General features: G+C 41.8%; 2 protein-coding genes across 2 annotated transcripts in view; one reads left to right on the top strand and one right to left on the bottom strand.

Annotated features, from left to right (window-relative positions):
- Positions 1 to 861: 861 nt before the first annotated feature.
- LOC113142365 (plexin-C1-like) lies at positions 862 to 16,311 on the bottom strand. The gene is made up of 20 exons (XM_026327371.2): positions 15,259 to 16,311; positions 14,399 to 14,521; positions 13,507 to 13,641; positions 12,097 to 12,195; positions 7,697 to 8,710; positions 6,837 to 6,959; positions 6,018 to 6,152; positions 5,784 to 5,884; positions 5,602 to 5,707; positions 5,354 to 5,519; positions 5,171 to 5,273; positions 4,908 to 4,983; positions 4,725 to 4,766; positions 4,484 to 4,611; positions 2,953 to 3,132; positions 2,450 to 2,558; positions 2,080 to 2,253; positions 1,829 to 1,996; positions 1,522 to 1,621; positions 862 to 1,276 (listed from the first exon to the last, which is right to left on the bottom strand). The coding sequence occupies exons 1-20, from the start codon at positions 16,267 to 16,269 to the stop codon at positions 1,206 to 1,208; spliced, it is 4,164 nt and encodes a 1,387-aa protein (XP_026183156.1). The 5' UTR covers positions 16,270 to 16,311; the 3' UTR covers positions 862 to 1,205.
- A 1,373-nt stretch (positions 16,312 to 17,684) lies between these two features.
- rerg (RAS-like, estrogen-regulated, growth inhibitor) overlaps positions 17,685 to 19,782 on the top strand; it is a 29,272-nt gene continuing 27,174 nt past the window's right edge. The window contains exon 1 of the mRNA XM_026326967.1: positions 17,685 to 18,044. The gene's annotated coding sequence lies outside the window, so the exon portion shown is untranslated. The remainder of the gene's footprint in view (positions 18,045 to 19,782) is intronic.

Consider the following 19,782-nt stretch of genomic DNA (forward strand, 5'->3'; position numbering starts at 1 on the left):
ATTTAGAAAAATAACTTCATGACTCAAAAACCAACAATTTGATTTTATATGTGGTTTTTCCTCCATAGAAAGAGTGACCTGTCATTTTCAGTGTAAATTAGGCAAATAGGAAGAAAAGGTCACAGAGGGCCAAGATGCACAAAAATCAGGCTTTAGAGGACTGGAACCATGTCTTCTGGACTAATGAGTCCAAGTTTGAGGTGTTTGGTTCACCAGATTTGTACCCCATTGAGCTGCTGTGGGAAAAGCTGGGCCAAAGAGTTTGAGAAGACTGCCCAACCAGCACAGCAGACCTCTGGGAAGGGCTGCAGAACGCCTGGCAGGAAATCACACCTGAATATCTGCAAAAGCTGATTGGAAGAATGCCACAGATTTGTCAGGCAGTTATTACGGCACAGGGCGTTTTTTTGACGAAATTAAGTTCAACATACAAATTTGATTTGACCACTGTTCTGTGCTCAAATATCCTTAAAAATGAATTGTTGGTCATTTTTTGTTTTGTAACTTAATTACAATCATTTGAACTGATAAAACCAACAAAAATACATAAATGTGTAGGCGTTTCCAAACTGTTTCTTTCCACTCTACATGTAGTTAAAATGCTCATTTTAACATGATCTGGTTCATTTAAACTGTGACAACCTTCAAAGTGTTTAACATATAAATATCACTGGTGGACTGTTGTAACATATCTATTATCAGGTTATGATGTAAATACAGTTGAACAATATTCTTGTTTGTTGGATCTAATTCATAAAAGACATTTATTGATTGAATACATTTATATACAGGCATTCCAGATCTGGGACTGTCCCTGTCCACTGTTTTAGGTTCTGTGCTGCAATGTTTTTGCAGCATGTAATGTCTCATGGTATCTGCAGCATCCATAAGTGTGAGATGCAGATCTTTTCTCCTGCACTTTCACACTTTTTTTTTACATACACAAGTAAAATGCTCATTCTGGTTCCTGAGCTAAGAAATATCTTCTTCATTAAGAAACCTCTAAAACACAAACTAACATCAAAAGAAATTCAATTATGCTGGAAAAGCCCAGTTTTAAAAGAACATTTGAAATCCTCTTACACCCACTGAATACTAAGTTACTTCGCTCTACTCAAACATTTAGAGACCACAGTGTAAAAATGGATTACAGCCCAGAAGAAAAAATGAACCTGGGGAATATGACCATACTGGATCAGCAGGTTTCAGTTAACAGTCAGAGCTTGTTCGTTTCTGCGCTGAGCTTTTTTTCGCCATCGGTAGATAATCACCAAAACTGAAAGACAAACAGTTTCTGATTTTTAACAAGCAGACAAATAAACCTCATCTACAACATAACGTGCAATAGAAAAGGTTTTTCAATCAGTGTTTCTAGAACTGCTGGATGTTCAGACTCTACTGAAAGTGGCAGGAAACAATCATTTAAAATAAACATTGTTAAACAGTCTAATTTATATCAATGCTGATATACTGACCAGATCAAATTTCACCTCATTGGTCAAACCTACTTACTGTACTTACCAACAGGAATACAGACTATCAGCAGTATACACAGTGTCAGTAGGACCTGATGTGATACAGATGGAGGCCCTAGTTTTACTGTCCTGTCACCATAGGTTATCTGGAAAACAGCAGCAACACAGATTTATACAGTGGAACATCCCACCAGACCTCTGGTCAGAAACCAGGGAAACCAGTGACCAGTGTCAAAGACTGAGTGCTACCCTGACCCACCACTGTCCTTCCTATAAATACTGTAAAGCTTGGTTGTATTTTTTAATGCGATTGTCCAGAAGTGGCCTAGGTGAAGACTGGGTGAAAGATTTACCAATAAATGCTGAAGTTCAATATCTGGAACTTGATGAATTGCACAGATGTAGATTTCAGTCTTGTTATTTGTTTCTTTGGCCTCCAGGATGCAGGGGTACTGTTTTTCCTGCAGAACACCCCATACTGACAACTCTGCTGTTGTCATGTTCAGTTTGTCTGCCTTTTTCTGAAACAACAACAGAAGAAGATGCTGAACTTTTATGGATTCATGTCAAGTATATGTGCATGTGAGATAAAAACATGTATTACCTCTATAATGATGTGCACGTTGTCTCCTTTCTTTGTGGATGTGAAGTGAGTAAACTCAGGGTCTGGATGGTAGGTTATTTTAGTGGAACAGGCCAAGGTTTCATTGGCTACTTTCACAGACACAGTAGAAACTTCCTGAGTGTGTTGAGCTGCAGGTGTGTCGTAGGTGAGACTCTGCAGTGAATTAAAGAAACGTCTTGTGTTATGGTCATATGACATCTGTGTACGGCTGATGATGACAGTGACCTGCTAAACTGGTAATGTAACGTGACACGACTGACAATGACATGGCACAGAGGCAGAATAACATGATGGAACATGACAATCGATGTAAGAAAACACTACAATGGGACACTGTGGGCAGACCCACCTCAGAGCTGGTGTTTCTGGGAGGACTGACTTGCTGCGGGGCGTGGCCGTGTACGAGCCCTTCCACAAACTCCAGGTGGGATCCCATTACTGTGATTCTCCTCTTCCCACTACAGGACACGGAGCAGCAGCCAATCAGAGAAGAGGATCTCAAATACTTAAGCTACATTTTGGTGAGACCATGTTAACTTGGTGATGGAATAATGGCAACCAGTGATAATCACCAACTAAATGAACAAGTCACAAAAAACCCTAAAATAAGCCATTTACCATAATGTTTCCATTGACATACGTTGTCATAAAACTGGCAACACTTTTTAAATGGTGACAAACCATAATTAGTGATGGTCCTGTCTGTTCATAAACATTATTGTGCTGTCATACTATTGATTAGGTGATGATTTACCAATGACAACACGCTACATGGGTCACTTTTATATTGTGTGTTGAGTGTTTTGCTGAAAGACACTTTCCAAGTACCAAGTACCAACAATCCAAACATACCTGACCCAGGAGCTGCTTGGTTCAATTTTGGTGCAGGATGGTGATGACTGGTAGGTGAGTTTGGCATTGCCATGGCAACTCCCATCTGGGAGAACAGCACATACAGTGACCTCACCTTTATTATCTGCACTGGGAACGTGGAACGTGAGGTTCACACCTGTGTTGTTCCACACAGGAGATCTGATCAGAGCACAGAGAGAAACCAGTTAATGTGTCGGACAGAGATCACACAAATCTCTAGAACAGCCTTCTTTCACCTGCACAACATTGCCAAAATTAGGAGCATCCTGTCTCAAAATGATGCAGAAAAACTAGTCCATGCATTTGTTACTTCAAGGCCAGATTACTGTAACTCATTACTATCTGGATGTCCCAGTATCTCCATAAAAACCCTCCAGTTAATCCAGAATACTGCAGCCAGAGTCCTGACAGGAACTAGCAAGAGAGATCATATTTCTCCTATATTAGCTTCTCTTCATTGGCTCCCTGTAAAATACAGACTAGAATTTAAAATCCTTTTTCTTCATGATCAAGCTCCTTCAAAACCTTCCTCTTTGACAAAACGTATAGTTAGGGCTGGCTGCAGGTAACCCTGAACCATCCCTTAGTTATGCTGCTATAGGCCTAGACTGCCTGAGGACCATCGGTGCACTGAGCTCCCCTACCCTAACCCTCCCCTCCCCTCCTCCCCCCTCACATGTATATTCCACCATTGAATGTCACTAATCTTGTGCTCTCTCTCTCCCTCTCTCTCTCTGTCCTCTCTCTCTCTGTACCTTCTGCAGGTGTCCCTGGTCCTGGAGCTGTATATCGCTGATGTGCAGTTACTGGTCCCACCAACCTGCAGTGTCTATTTGTTGTTTATTGTTGCTGTTCTTTTCTCTCTCCTCTATCCACTCACCCCAACCGGTCGAGGCAGATGGCCGCCCAAACTGAGCCTGGTTCTGCTGGAGGTTTTTAATTCCATTAAAGGGAGTTTTTCCTCTCCACTGTCACCAAGTGCTGCTCATAAGGGATTTGTTGGGTTTTTTGTTTTTTTGTAAAGTGTCTTGAGATGATTGTATTGTGATTTGGCGCTATACAAATAAAACTGAATTGAATTGAATTTTCTATAGCTGATTTATTATGAAACACTAAGAGCTAAGGATCAAATGAAGAATGTTTTAACATTTCTGCATAAAAAGTTGAAAAACTCCTAAAGCCAACTAAAAAAGAACATGTGACAAAGTATTACTGTTCAGTCTGAACGTTAAAGGGAAATGCCACACACTTTAATGTTAAGACTTTGTCTAAGCTAAAAACTGAACAGCTGACAAAGCAGCAGCTGCTCCACTGATGATCAGTGTTTCTGACTCTGGAGCTTTAACCCTGAAAATCAAACTGCAGCACCAAAGGGAAGTTTATCATCCAGGTCTGCTAACATGTGTCAACCACAGTGGAAGCCTCATGTTAGTGAACTAACACAAACCTCACACACAGTCTCACCCATTAGGTGATAAACATAATCCTAGTGGCCTGTAAACAGACTCACTCTTGTGCAGTGCAGGCAGCCTGGATCCTCACTCTGGTCACATCACTCAGGTTGTGACCTGACAACACTGCATGGTTCCTGCCGTAGAAAGACACCACACTGGGAGTGATGGAGGAGACCTCTGGCCTCTGCCAGTAAAACACAGAGATAATCATTGTTAATCTATGACCTTCTGACCTCTACTGAATGTGAATGAGCTGAGCTTCAGAGGACAAATCTGTGAGTTGAGGTTCGGACTCACGGGAAAACCGATGCCTGACTCCATCACTTGGCAAACACTGAGCTGCAGGAGGAAGCAGGGGGAGGACATTCAGCAGGGTTCATCACATTCACTGGAGAACTTGGAAACATATGCACATGTACAACATGTATGATGACTGGAAAAGCCTATGTTAGATAACAACATAACAACATGCATAATTACATCTGTTTCTCCTGGATTAGCCCAGAAACAGCTGTTGCTCCTCCAGCTACATCCAGACTTGATACACCGCTGACACCTGAAGAGGAAACAAATCACATCACGTTTGGTGTCGACATCACCACCAATAAACCACTAAAAGTTTGGATCACGACGACCTGGTGCAGCACAGCACAGTGATATTTGCTTCCTGGTGATGAAACTACAAGAACTATGTCAACAAGTGTCCACAGACAGTTGTGAACAGAAAAAGTTCATGGACTTACAAGACAGAACTTGGTGGTCCCCTGATGTCAGAGCAGTCGGTCAGATCCAGCTGTTCCAACAACTGCACTGTCCCCAATCTAATCCTAACTCGGACATCCAGGCCTGGTAAGTGAAGGTCAGAGGCTTCAGAGGATGAATTTACAGAGGTCACTGGATTACTGGATTATTTTAAAGTCACTGACCTTCAGCAGGAAGTGTGCTGTTTGTGAGGACGCAGGTGCATTGTGGGAACTGTGGGTGAGTGTTACTCCTCTTACACAGCTCTCTGGAACTTGTGGAGAGTTGACAGTTGAAGTTAGACAGCCCCTCCTGGCTCACAGTCACGTGCATCTGGACATTTACTGTGATCTGAGAAAGGATGTGAGTGTTTAAAGGAGAAATAACCAACAGACACAACTGGTTAGAGATAAAGCTTGTATTTAACCTGCACCTGGCCTGCAGGGTCCTTTACAACTTTGAAGGAAACCATTCTCTGATGAGAGACATCAGGAATGGATAACCAGTCTGAGTCCTTGCAGTCATCTTCAAATGTGCATCTAGAAGAAGAAAAAGATGTTAGGACCAAGACTATGACAGTTTGGAGATGTCAGCTGCACATGTTGTTTCACTGACCTTTTTTTAGAGCCACACCAGACACAGAACGGATCCTGTGCAGACCAACACTCCTGCACATTGGTGTATGTGCTGCACTTTGACACGGGCACACGCATCATCTAGATCAAAACCCAAACATTTAGCAAGACTTTGAAATACAGGACACACATGTGGCCCTGAGGTATTTAAAAGAAAGTATTCACAGTCTCCTAGTGTTCAGTCTTACACGTCTTACATGGACAAAGCACCGACCTGGTTTCGAAATGGCACGTACACATGTTTACGATCCACTTGATCCAGCTGTAATTTGGGAAAGACGTGGCGGTCGTCGTCGGCCCTGTAGAGCACCCTGGGACAGGTGGTCTGATAGTTCTTGTCCACAGCAAGCTGACAACAACAACAACACAGCTTTGTTATGGATGGAAATTAGGATTTGAAATTAAATTATAATTTGAAATTAAATTAGAATTTGTAAAGGTCAACAGACTAATTAACAAGTTCCCTCCAATGAACTTTAACATGTTGAATTAATTATAAAAATGTGTTTGTGACTTTTCTCAACCACTGAACTGATGTCTGTGTCAACATTATGCTGTTCTTAAAATTCACACATCAACCACTAACATCTGCATATGTATCTTTCTAAAATACATTTCTGATAAACTCTTTCCTACGCCTCTATGACAAACACCTTTACTTCCTGCCACATTTCAAAACCTGTGGTCACTGCAGATATAGGGTAAAACTTCTTGACATGGTTTGGAGCCTCTTTGAGGTTAAGCTGACAAATAGCAAAAAAATAGCAGACACCGCAGTGAAGTGAAGCTCAAACCGTTACCTCAAATCATAACAGAAATATTTTAGAGCATCATTAGATTTTTGCCATTTAATTTTAAACCAATTTTAAAAAACAATTAGCCATTTAAAAAATACGTTCACATCTTTGTAATTTAAAGTTTCTTTTCTATTTGATGATAAGAACAAAATGTTGTTGTATGATTAAACTTTAGTTTCTATTTGATTCTATTGGATGTTTTCCATGCAAGTCATATCAGTAATATTGACACACACCTTAATGAGCTGTCCATCTGCTGTCCCAATGAAGAAAACCATCCAGGCCTTCTGCCTCACTGCCAGCACAGAGCTCATGTTGTTCTGCCTGAAGAGCACGGCCTTTGGCTTCAGGCTCTTTGGCTGAAAAACAAACAGCGAACATCAGGTAACAGATATTTCTGGATACCTGAAGATCTAAATTTGAAGCACTGGGTGTAGCTGATAAACTCCACTAAAGGTTGAACTAAGTTCTGATACGTCATCAAGTCATTTATGTTCATTTCGTTTTCTTTTGTCATTTTACATTTATTTTATCCTTCACATGGTGTCAGCTCACTCAAGTTACACATTCAAATGAACTGATTTACACAAACCTTCTAAGTTGCAAACTTTACTTTTAAAAATTGTGATCAAATAATGTTGGTAGTTACATCAACTTAAGTTAATATGTAATATAGACTCAAATTTCATTGTTAATGGGCTTAAAACAAAATGTTCCAGTTTGCTTGATAACTTGTTCTAATAGACTGTGTTAGCAGACTTGTAGGCTGAACAAACTGGATTCATATAAAGGACATTTCATGGTGAGTAACATTGAGTTTACATCTAATAGTTCTACTACAGTAATGAATTCACACTTGTCAGTTGTGATATGACCAATAGTGGATATGTGTATGTGGATGTTGATGGAATATGCTGAACTATTACATTTAGCTAATACTAGAAATATTTAGCAGCGTAATATGTCCACTCAAAACTGTTTCATGGCAAAGTGTCAGTCTTTGTGAACCAGCAGCAATGAGCAGAGATGAAACTGATGCAACAGGTGAAAACATCCGATCACTCACAAACTGAATATTTCTAACAGAGCGACCCACCTCAGGTTTTGATCTTTCAGGACAGGAACCGCTGCAGAAGTCAGGATCATTATCCGTCTGTCCGGTGTCATCCAGGCTGATGTCAAACACCACCAGCTCGGTGTTGGTTTGGTCTCCGTTCACACTGAACACTCCGCTCCACAGCACCGGTGGCCCGCCCGGGATCACGGAGGAGGCCAGGAGTCTGCTGCTGACACCACCAGCACCAGGGACGATGAGAGTCGCGCCCCGCAGCGAGTCGAAAGTCTGCTCCTTCTGTTCTTCGGCCTTCAGCCAAATAAGACGGACTTTGTTGTTTTTAGGGCCTGACGGCAGGTTGGAGAGCAGATATGTGACTGAACTGATCTGGAATCCGTCCACAAAGTCCACAGCACCTTTTCCTTCGATCCAAGGCGTTTTATTGCTGCCAGAGACGGAAAATATACCTCCCGTCCCTCTGTCATCTGTATTATGAAGGTTGACAGTCTTGGAGTCGGAGCCGCAGCTGCTCTTTTCGGGACCGGTTTGGTTTTGCTGTATCGCGGTCAGAATGTAAGTTTTGGTCCGGGTTGGAGTTTTCACCAAGATCGCGACGGACGCGTCGCTGCGCTTCAATGGTCCCACCTGGATGTGTTCTCTGTACAGCAGGTTGGAGATGTTCTTCAGGTCCAGCACCTCGCAGTAAGCGCAGCCGCCTGTGTCTCCGCAGGTGATCAGAGTCCGATTCTCAACAAACGGCAGCAACAGGTTGACGCCGAAAGTTGTGTCCCACTTAGACTCACCAGAAACCCGGTAAAACTGAACTTCCTCGATCTTTTTCGAACCGTTCAAGATCCCTCTCTGGCTCAGACTCTGTACCAGAGTCAGGTCGTGGTTCAGCTGGTACAGGTTCTCCTCTGTCGCGATGAAAACCGTGTTGGAGGCCACGGCGAAGTGGCGGAGGTCTCCATCAAAAGTGAAGCCTCCATCCTCCCCCCGACACCGACCAGCGTGTCCCCAGAGAAGAAGAAGCAGAGCAGGCAGCGGGAGCATTTTCTAGCAGCGGTGGCAGCTTGAACGGGGAGTCACTCACTGACACGGACGACCTTCATGGCCTCCGCTCTCCGCCCGTGTCACTCAGGTCGTGCGTAAAAGCGCAGTGCGCCTCTGCTGAAAAGAGAAGTGCTGAGAATGGGAGGGAGCGCGCGCTGACATGTTCGTTATTTCAGACTGATGAAGCCACTTGGATGGGGGGCGAAACGTTTCACCTTTAAAGAACTGAAAGTCCAGTTGTCACGACTCAACCTCTAGACAAATATCTGTACTTTCTACTCCTTACATTATAAAAACATGCGCGTTTCTTTTTCAACCTCTGCGTATGACGACACGACGTAAAAGACGTAAATAACTAGAGCGGGAAATCCAGTGAGTATTCAGGTTATGACAGAAAACCTGCAGTGCGACATGGAGGAAGAAAGGGATCCAGGGAGTGTTGCTGAGTCCGACGACGATGCAGCAGATTCAGAAAGTCAAAACATTCCCCATCCATGGTGCTCGATGTTCTCTGTTCCAAGAATGATTCATGGTGAATGCAATGCGCTTTGTTTCCTGTGCCAGCACTGTGCAGGATGTTAATAAAAGGAATTTCCTGTTTTTGTGCTAAACTTATCATGAGACTTAGGGGAGAGCGTGGACAGTTGCATTTGAGTATTATGTAAGGATGAATGTTAGAGTGAAATTAGGTTCTGGTCCTTTAAGAAGTGAGAGGAATATTGTTTCGCGAGAAGAGAATTCAAGGGAAGCGGGAGCGCAGAATTTAGAGTGAGGAGAGAGGGAAGAGAGAGAACTGTGAGAGAAAAGGGCATACATTGTAATCGTGGTGGATTACCCCCGTTCGAGTCTAATAAACAAGTGTTGAGACCAGTACTGAGTTGCTGTTCTTCCTCCCGGCAACGACGCCGAGAATCCACGGAACGACGACGCAACAACAACGCGTTACACTTATCATGAGACTTAGGGGAGAGCGTGGACAGTTGCATAACCTTTTGTGTTTCCTTCAGTTTCTCTGAGCCGAACCCTTAACACGTTAAACCCACATCTGTCAGATACTCACCCACATTGCTGTAACATGCGGACGTATGATAATATACGACCAATTACATTACATGTAATTGTTACAGGGGGTCGTCACAGACAAGGTGATGGTTAAATTGGTTAAATTGTTGAATTGGCCGTATAAAGACCAAGATTAGTAAAATAACAAGTAACAACCATTTGTGGATTAATTATTAGGTCAACAAAAAATGTAACTACAAAATATTTTTAATGAAAATCAAGACTGAAATTTGCTGAAATAATTCTATGAACTCCTCTGAACTGAACTGAACTGAACTGTGTGTGTGCGTGTGTGTGTGTGTGAGTGTGTGAAAGATAACGGGTAAGAGTGAAAGAAATTAATCCACATCAGACTCGCAGTTGTGCCAAGTTTAATTGGCTCCCCCATCAGTGCAGGCCTGGTCAGGCCATGCCTTGCATTGCCAGCACTGTGCCCAAACCTCGCTTGGTTTCGAGTAATTCTCCAGACAAACACTGCAGAAATCAGATGCTCACCCACAGAGCCAGTGTCATTGTCTAGGTTTTTTGTCTTTTTGTTTTTATTCGCTCTAGTCTTGGTTTTCTTTCTCCTAGCTTTCTGGTTCTTCTTTTCCAATTCCTGTGCCTCTTACTCTGTGGTGTCTGTAAGAATTGCAGTCTGCAGGAGGTGCAGGCAGGACAGATGGAACTGGTGGAGCTGTAGTAGATGGTCTGTCACCAATGATGATGCAAAGTCAACATCTTGGAAGACCTCCCAATTAAATGGCCAAATGCCAGTGCACCTAAAACCTGACTGCTCATTTGCTGATGTTGCTGCCAAAAGGAGGACCAACCTAACAATGCCAGGAATGTCATAAACTGGCATCTCTTCATCCATGAGTCACAGGAGTTCACAGCTCGTTTTAGAGGACTGTGACCAGTATGATCCAGTGGCTGTAGTTTGTGAGAGCAGTGAGGTGGAAAGGAAAGCAAGACAATTCCATTGTCTCTGCAGAAATGTATTCCTCTCAGAGACAGATGGGATGAGGGGTTGTCGAGTATAAGCAGGACATTAGCATCAACTGAGGACTTAGTGTGTTGTTGGAAGTGTTTCAGGAACAGCTGTAACCCCTGTTTCTTCCATGTTCCACACGTCTTTTACCTGAAATTTGTGCTTATCTAGCACTTTCTCAAGACTGTCAAAAAACTGGGAAACATGTCTATTAAAACTTGTGGCTCTGGATAAACTAGAAGGTTGTGGGCACCGTATGGAAAAACAGGCTTGCCTCTTCATAAAAGCCAAGAACCAGTCAGGGCTGGCCATGGAGTTGGCATTCCAGGTTTCAGGATAATTACAACAATAATGCACAACCAGCTGAAAGGCAAATTGACGAAACTGAAAACTAGTAAAGTCTTTAGGGTTTAATATATTTTCTCAATTACTTTTACTCCACTCTGTCTTATTCTCTAACTAGTTTTCCTTCCTCTGTTTTATTCTGATAGACAACCTCTTTTAACATGTCCCTGTTTACATACACTTTCTTATACCTCTTTAGTGCTTCGACCATAGAACAGAACAGCTGCAGTTGTTAGGTATTCTGCAAGGCTCTTTTCTTGCTGTTCAGAAAAGACCCTCCTGGGAGTCCAGTCTCTTGTCTTTGCCTCCTCTCCTGGGCCTTGCTTCTCTTTGTTTTATAAATCGATAGAGGGTTGTGTGGCAAATCCATAAAATTACAATTGTATTATATTGATATGGCAAGCTTTTATGTCAATGTAACAACATGTTGCAACTCTGACAGCATGATAAAACTTAGTCACAATAGCTTTGACACTTGCTAGCTGTGCCTATTAGAAGCTAAGAAAACACTGATCTCAATAATATGAATGAATAGCCCATAAAAACAGTTTTGACAATATGAGAAAAATTCTGATCGTTAAAAAAAAAGGACTTTTTTACCATGAATTTCAGTTCTCCCAGAAAGAAGGAATGTATGTGGATGATATCTTCCAGATAGAAGGAGGGGCCAACTGAGCATGTGCAGTAGGAGTATCATCACTCAAGATCAATTCTCTTTGGAGAAAACAGCAATGTCACAACTGCTACACGCTCTCCCCTATTGTGTATCACTGACGGCAAAAAACTCTTACTTTTTTACTTAAGTACATTCTTACTATTACTTGAGTAAAGGAGTTGAGTCAGTACTTCTGCTTTTACCAGAGTATTTTTTCACACAACTATCCGTACTTCTACTTAAGTATAGAATGTAAGTACTTTTGCCACCTCTGGTTGTTGGTGATCTGCAGACAGCTGATGTTAAAGTCAGAAAAAAAGCAAACCAACCTCATCACTGCAACATGTCACACTCTACATGTCCAATCCACAGCAGGGCAGACATCAGATCTAGTGGCGTCTGGTTGACATCTAGTGTCAGCTTTGGGAAGTGCTTCTTGTTGTTGGGATGCACAGACTGTCAGTGAGCAAACAGGTGAATGAAAAGCTCTTATTTTGTAAATGCAAACTACTTCTACACCGTAAACACTTTGTTAAATAAATAACACAGTAACAAGTTATTATTCTTTTATTTTATGTGTAAAATAAAATAAAAAAACATAAAATAAAAGCATAATTAGCTCTAACATTAAACAATAACGTTAGTCATCCAATCCTGAATAAAATGATTCAAATGAAAGCAAACAGCAGTTAAATGCCTTGAAAACAGCCCATAAATCTAAAGTTAGCGTTTGTTAACGAATGTGATTGAAACATGTCAGATACAACCTGAAGCTAATTCCTGCCATGGTCTCCTGTTATATCTGTTAGATAAGTCTTAATACAGCTGAAATGAAAGTTTCCCAATGTGTTAAAACTCACCATAAATAAAACTCAGCATTGAAATGAAGGCAACTCTTTTATTTCAAGTTGGAGCTTTGGGTTAATTTTATGCTCAATCAGATTTAGATTGTATTTAGATTTACAGTAACTTTAACATTTTCCCAGAATGCACTAGAAAACTACAGTAACATACTGTAAAGTGCTAAAGCAGAATGCAGTAATAATGTTGTGGAAACAAGAAAACTACAGTAACATACTGTATACAGCTTGAACACAGTACAAACTGTTGAATACAGTAATATTACTGTAAAAACAAGAGAATAATTTTAGTGTGTTTCTGTTTAAAGACTCTGCACAGCCACATCATCATAAAACACATATTATTGAGACTCAATGACTAAACTCATGTAAAAAATCGAAATAATAGAAAAATACCTTAGCGGGTCCACAAAGGAGTCGGCTGCCCTCTTGTGGTTGAGCTGAAACATCGTTCAAAGCCTGAGCTGCTGGAGATGAGCAGCTTAGTGGCCTGAAGATGAAAAGTCCCTTCACTTTCTGACCGTGACTTTGTCCAGTTTGTGTCTTCCTGTGGAGAAACTTTGTGTTTCCCAGTGTGTTGTTGTTTCTAACATGGAGGCCCAGGCGTTTCCAGGCTCTACTCTGACAGCCTGCTCTGTTTCCCATTTGTACTTCGTTGATGTAGCAGGTGAGACACAGGTGTGCTGATTGGTGTGACGCACTGTTACGCTTTTGCTCGTTACGTCACACGTCTGTACGGAAACTGGTCACGTGGTCAGACGCTATGGCAGTATGGTGTTGAAACTTCAGCTGAGAACAACTGAATGTGAGAACATTTATTTACATTCAGTTATTTTTCTTCTGTTGACAGAGAAGAAACCCAACTTCACCTTTACCAACAGTGTCTGTTACTTTACAAAGCACCGACCTGGTTTCGAAATGGCACGTACACATGTTTATGATCCACTTGATCCAGCTGTAATTTGGGAAAGACGTGGCGGTCGTCGTCGGCCCTGTAGAGCACCCTGGGACAGGTGGTCTGATAGTTCTTGTCCACAGCAAGCTGACAACAACAACAACACAGCTTTGTTATGGATGGAAATTAGGATTTGAAATTAAATTAGAATTTGTAAAGGTCAACAGACTAATTAACAAGTTCCCTCCAATGAACTTTAACATGTTGAATTAATCATAAAAAATATGTTTGTGACTTTTCTCAACCACTGAACTGATGTCTGTGTCAACGTTATGCTGTTCTTAAAATTCACACATCAACCACTAACATCTGCATATGTATCTTTCTAAAATACATTTCTGAAAAAGAGTTTAACTTCCCCCCACAATTCAAACCCTGTGGTCACTGCACAGATAGGGCAAATTTTCTTGACATGGTTTGAAGCCTCTTTGTGCTTAAGCTGACAAAAGTGAAGCTCAACCTGTTACGTAAAATTATAACAGAAGCATTTTAGAGTGTCAGTAGTTTTTTGCCATTTCATTTTAAACAAATAAAAAAAAACAATTAGATAATTTAAAACATGACATTTTTATATCACTGAAATTTAAAGAGGCCCTGTGATGGACTGGTGACCTGTCCAGGGTGTACCCCTGCCTTTCACCCAAAGAGAGCTGGGATAGGCTCCAGCAGATCCCTGTGACCCTGGTTAGGAATAAGTGGGTATAGATGATGGATGGATGAAATTTAAAGTTTAATTTTTATCTAATGATAAGAACAAAATGTTGTTGTATGATTAAACTTTAGTTTCTATTTGATTCTATTGGATGTTTTCCATGCAAGTCATATCAGTAATATTGACACACACCTTAATGAGCTGTCCATCTGCTGTCCCAATGAAGAAAACCATCCAGGCCTTCTGCCTCACTGCCAGCACAGAGCTCATGTTGTTCTGCCTGAAGAGCACGGCCTTTGGCTTCAGGCTCTTTGGCTGAAAAACAAACAGCGAACATCAGGTAACAGATATTTCTGGATACCTGAAGATCTAAATTTGAAGCACTGGGTGTAGCTGATAAACTCCACTAAAGGTTGAACTAAGTCCTGATACGTCATCAAGTCATTTATGTTCATTTCGTTTTCTTTTGTCATTTTACATTTATTTTATCCTTCACATGGTGTCAGCTCACTCAAGTTACACATTCAAATGAACTGATTTACACAAACCCTATAAGTTGCAAACTTTACTTTTAAAAATTGTGATCAAATAATGTTGGTAGTTACATCAACTTAAGTTAATATGTAATATAGACTCAAATTTCATTGTTAATGGGCTTAAAACAAAATGTTCCAGTTTGCTTGATAACTTGTTCTAATAGACTGTGTTAGCAGACTTGTAGGCTGAACAAACTGGATTCATATAAAGGACATTTCATGGTGAGTAACATTGAGTTTACATCTAATAGTTCTACTACAGTAATGAATTCACACTTGTCAGTTGTGATATGACCAATAGTGGATATGTGTATGTGGATGTTGATGGAATATGCTGAACTATTACATTTAGCTAATACTAGAAATATTTAGCAGCGTAATATGTCCACTCAAAACTGTTTCATGGCAAAGTGTCAGTCTTTGTGAACCAGCAGCAATGAGCAGAGATGAAACTGATGCAACAGGTGAAAACATCCGATCACTCACAAACTGAATATTTCTAACAGAGCGACCCACCTCAGGTTTTGATCTTTCAGGACAGGAACCGCTACAGAAGTCAGGATCATTATTCGTCTGTCCGGTGTCATCCAGGCTGATGTCAAACACCACCAGCTCGGTGTTGGTTTGGTCTCCGTTCACACTGAACACTCCGCTCCACAGCACCGGTGGCCCGCCCGGGATCACGGAGGAGGCCAGGAGTCTGCTGCTGACACCACCAGCACCAGGGACGATGAGAGTCGCGCCCCGCAGCGAGTCGAAAGTCTGCTCCTTCTGTTCTTCGGCCTTCAGCCAAATAAGACGGACTTTGTTGTTTTTAGGGCCTGACGGCAGGTTGGAGAGCAGATATGTGACTGAACTGATCTGGAATCCGTCCACAAAGTCCACAGCACCTTTTCCTTCGATCCAAGGCGTTTTATTGCTGCCAGAGACGGAAAATATACCTCCCGTCCCTCTGTCATCTGTATTATGAAGGTTGACAGTCTTGGAGTCGGAGCCGCAGCTGCTCTTTTCGGGACCGGTTTGGTTTTGCTGTATCGCGGTCAGAATGTAAGTTTTGGTCCGGGTTGGAGTTTTCACCAAGATCGCGACGGACGCGTCGCTGCGCTTCAATGGTCCCACCTGGATGTGTTCTCTGTAGAGCAGGTTGGAGATGTTCTTCAGGTCCAGCACCTCGCAGTAAGCGCAGCCGCCTGTGTCTCCGCAGGTGATCAGAGTCCGATTCTCAACAAACGGCAGCAACAGGTTGACGCCGAAAGTTGTGTCCCACTTAGACTGATCAGAAACCCGGTAAAACTGAACTTCCTCGATCTTTTTCGAACCGTTCAAGATCCCTCTCTGGCTCAGACTCTGTACCAGAGTCAGGTCGTGGTTCAGCTGGTACAGGTTCTCCTCTGTCGCGATGAAAACCGTGTTGGAGGCCACGGCGAAGTGGCGGAGGTCTCCATCAAAAGTGAAGCCTCCATCCTCCCCCCGACACCGACCAGCGTGTCCCCAGAGAAGAAGAAGCAGAGCAGGCAGCGGGAGCATTTTGCAACAATATCAGCTTTAACAGGAAATCTTCATAAACACAGGTCAGGTTCCGCCAAGTGACAGCAGATACGTGCGAAAATGCGCAGAATGATGTGTTGACACTTCATGAGAGCGCACAGAAAAAGCGACATGTGTCAGGCACTTTACTGATACTGATACTGGGCATCCTGTAAGGCTGTTTATGACCTCAGAAGAAATAATCTCAGCAGAGACTTCTTCCAAGCCTCTGAAATGACAACTGACTTTTCACTGTAGTTTTTAAACCAAAGAGAAAAGAGAGTGGATCTGTAAATACACAATGTTAAAAATAAAACCACCCAATCACCGAGGAGCCATTACCTCCAGCTGTGCAGCCAAATAACATGATGCACATCTGCACATCATGCAGATTATTTACACATGAGCATATAAACATGTCATCTTGAATATTACAATTAAATATATATGAATATATTATGCATGTATAATAACTATAAATACATTATATAAATACATAAATATATTTGTTTTGCAAGCATTAAGCACCTTAACTGTTCTGGTGATTACCAGTGTTATTGAGATTCACCCTGTGTGATCCTTTGGTCAGTGTAATACATCCACTGTATGCTGAGCTAGTTCACTAAGTGAAAACTTTGGCCAGCTGGTGGTGCTGAGGACAAGTCAGGGAATCACAAATGTCCCTGAGAATCATCCCCATGGACTATGAAACCTCTGCTAAATTTTATGATAACACATCCGTGCTCAGAAAGGTACATATCCCAGCACAATTTAAGAAACATTGCCCAGATTTAGGATTTAAGTTTAGGATGTAACTGAACATGCAGAACAAATGATATCATCACAGTGACAACTGCAGATACTAAAGATACTATCTGACCACTTCCCTTATAAATAAAGTTTTTTTTTTCTGTGAGGGCTCTGTGGTTAGCACATATCTACCAACATGAAGACTGTCAGTTTAAACATGACCAGGCAGCCAAGGCACTTTGTTGCTTATATAAATAGGTCTCTATGGTCATTAATGTGGAGCCTAAACTAACTGTACATGTTTATGATTAAACAGTAGACAGCCTTGAGTATTTCAATGAACGGTGCTGTGACTTTATAACTCTAGTTATTTCTGTGATATCTGAATATTGTATTCACGTGTTTTAAGTGGGACTTCACTTAGTAAGATATCTCATAGGACAGCAAGTTAGTTTAGAAAAAATGTGAAGGTGAGTGTGTGAAGAAAATCAATTAAAAAACTTATTTAATTTATTAGAGAAAAGTTTCAATAACACTGTTTAAAACACCAAACCAGATTAACTTGTGATTTATTCACAGTCACGCCTTTATAATTAACATGACGTTCAAACAGACTTTCACTTTGATTGTTATTACCTACCACTAGACGTCGCTGTTGCCTCGGTTTGTACATGCAGCAGCAGCAGCAGCAGCAGCAGCAGCAGCCCCGTCAGAGGCAGCAGAGTGTTGGGAGTGTCGGCAACTCCGCTCCGTATATTTCCACTGACCCTCCGTCTTAGTGATTCATTCAGCCCAGTCAGAGCTGCTACTCGGTCTGTCCGGACAGAATCCACTCATTCATCCATCCAGCTGCACACTCCTCTGCTTCCATCCAGCGGTGCGCCGCGTCCGCGTCTGAGAAGGTCAAACACAGCATTTACAATCAGCGAACCTGGCAACTTTTTTTTTTTTTTTTTTTTTAATTCCTCTCCTCTACTGTGACCAGCGTTTCATCAGAGATCCTCACAGCATCAGCGGGGCCACTGGTGAGTGTCGGTGCCGGTGTTTTCATGTGACGTGCGTCCTTCGAGGACGCAGCTCTGCAACACTGAGGTGTGGAAGTGATCATTGATACTGAACTAAGAGTGAAACCTTTGAGCAAGGTCATGTGTGTTTCCTCTGACACGGAGCTGCCTCTCATTACAAACAATCGCTGTATATTTCTGATAGTTACTGGGGCTTCAGTGTTGTCATATTGATGAACCTTATTCTCTGCTTGACCATCAATTGTGTCACAAGGTTCAGTGATGAGCAGCACCATAACATTACAGCAGCACCATAACATTACAGCAGCTGGACAAATAGAAGAGAACAAACAGAGCAGGAGTGTTTTTTTTTAGGAGTGTATCTCCAGTTCAATCTCTATGAATATACAGTTTCATCTCACTTTGCTGCTGGATCTCCCTCCACCTTCCCAGCTTGGGACTTAGTTGGAATTCATGAGCAGCTCTCAGTGTTGCATAATAGCCTACATCTCAATGGGATTTAGGGTCGGTCAGCACATCCTCCAGGGGTGCCTGCCAAACTATGGACCAGAGGACTCCAAGGGGTCCTAAAGAAGGTCATGGTGGGATGCCAGCAACAGTTTGCTGTTATCTGTGTTTTTGCATTGAATTGAAATCAGAGAGTAAAATAATCAACATGTTGACCAACATGTTGTTTTTATAAATGGGCCCTGATTTTGTTAGTATCATGGGAAGAAGTGGATCACATAAACACATTTGTTTAAAAAAATAAATAAATAAAAACTCCATCCAAAGGTAACCTTTAACTGCTTTACCTGCTAATATATGAGTACTGAAATGAACTTAAAAAGCTGGATTGGATTTTTAAGAACGTTTCCTTCACTCCAGCAGTAGAAAGAGACAATATTCTCAGAGAGGAGACCTAAAGCAAGATTAAAAAAACCACATGATTAACCAGGGGCAAAGTGTATCAGTATGAGGGCTGTGCAGCAGAGATCTGTCACCACTGGATAAAGGCGAAATGCAAAGAACTTTAGGGTCATGAACTGTTTTTAAACAGTAACTACAGCATTTTCACTTGGCTTTAATTATTGTATTTATAGCATTAATATACAGTGTTTGAGTAGGACACTGTAGCATTCCCTTCTTCACTGGTTTCCCTCCAGAGCCAGTGCACCAGTGGACTGTATGTATTTTGATGACAGGCCTGTGGTTTGCAGTCTTTCTATAGCCTGTGGCGCAGCCGGTCTCCTCCCATGGCTTGGAGCTCAGAGGTCTGTAATCTCCCTCGACCGCAGCACCACCACCCAGATTCATTTCTCAGGGTAAAAATGACACAAAACCCAGATGGGCACTCCGCGGAAGAGAATACACATGTGCCTGGTCTGGAAGTTTGGATGGATTCCCTGTAAATCAGAGGTTTATGGGTACACTGTGGATTATAGACAGGGGGCATCAGATTCATTGTGCATCCAGGCTCTAAAATAGTAAAATCAAAGTAAAAGTAAAATAGTAAAATAAGAGTAAATCAGTAAGGCAATAGTAGAGCAGTTCTTTTACAGTGGTAGAGTTTACGCCTTTTATATACTTCTATAGCAGGAGAAGATTGGCATGACTCTTATATCTGTCTGTTAAATGTAAAACTAGAGCCAGGAATCAGTTATTATGGCTCAGCATTAAGAGTGAAGGCAGTGGGGAAAAGTTTGCTCAGTACATAACTCACTATAAAACCACAAGATGTCATTTTTACAATACAATA

Source organism: Mastacembelus armatus, chromosome 23, assembly GCF_900324485.2.
Source record: "Mastacembelus armatus chromosome 23, fMasArm1.2, whole genome shotgun sequence".
In the NCBI taxonomy this organism is placed as follows: domain Eukaryota; kingdom Metazoa; phylum Chordata; class Actinopteri; order Synbranchiformes; family Mastacembelidae; genus Mastacembelus; species Mastacembelus armatus.

Bases quoted from the DNA above. Each gene is read 5' to 3' on its own strand.
- LOC113142365 (XM_026327371.2), bottom strand. From the start codon at position 16,269: ATGCTCCCGCTGCCTGCTCTGCTTCTTCTTCTCTGGGGACACGCTGGT. The intron at 14,522-15,258 runs GTGGGTCGCTCT...TTTGTTTTTCAG, and splicing joins CTGAAAGATCAAAACCTGAG to CCAAAGAGCCTGAAGCCAAA. The intron at 6,153-6,836 runs GTGTGTGTCAAT...TGTTGTTGTCAG, and splicing joins CAGATGGACAGCTCATTAAG to CTTGCTGTGGACAAGAACTA.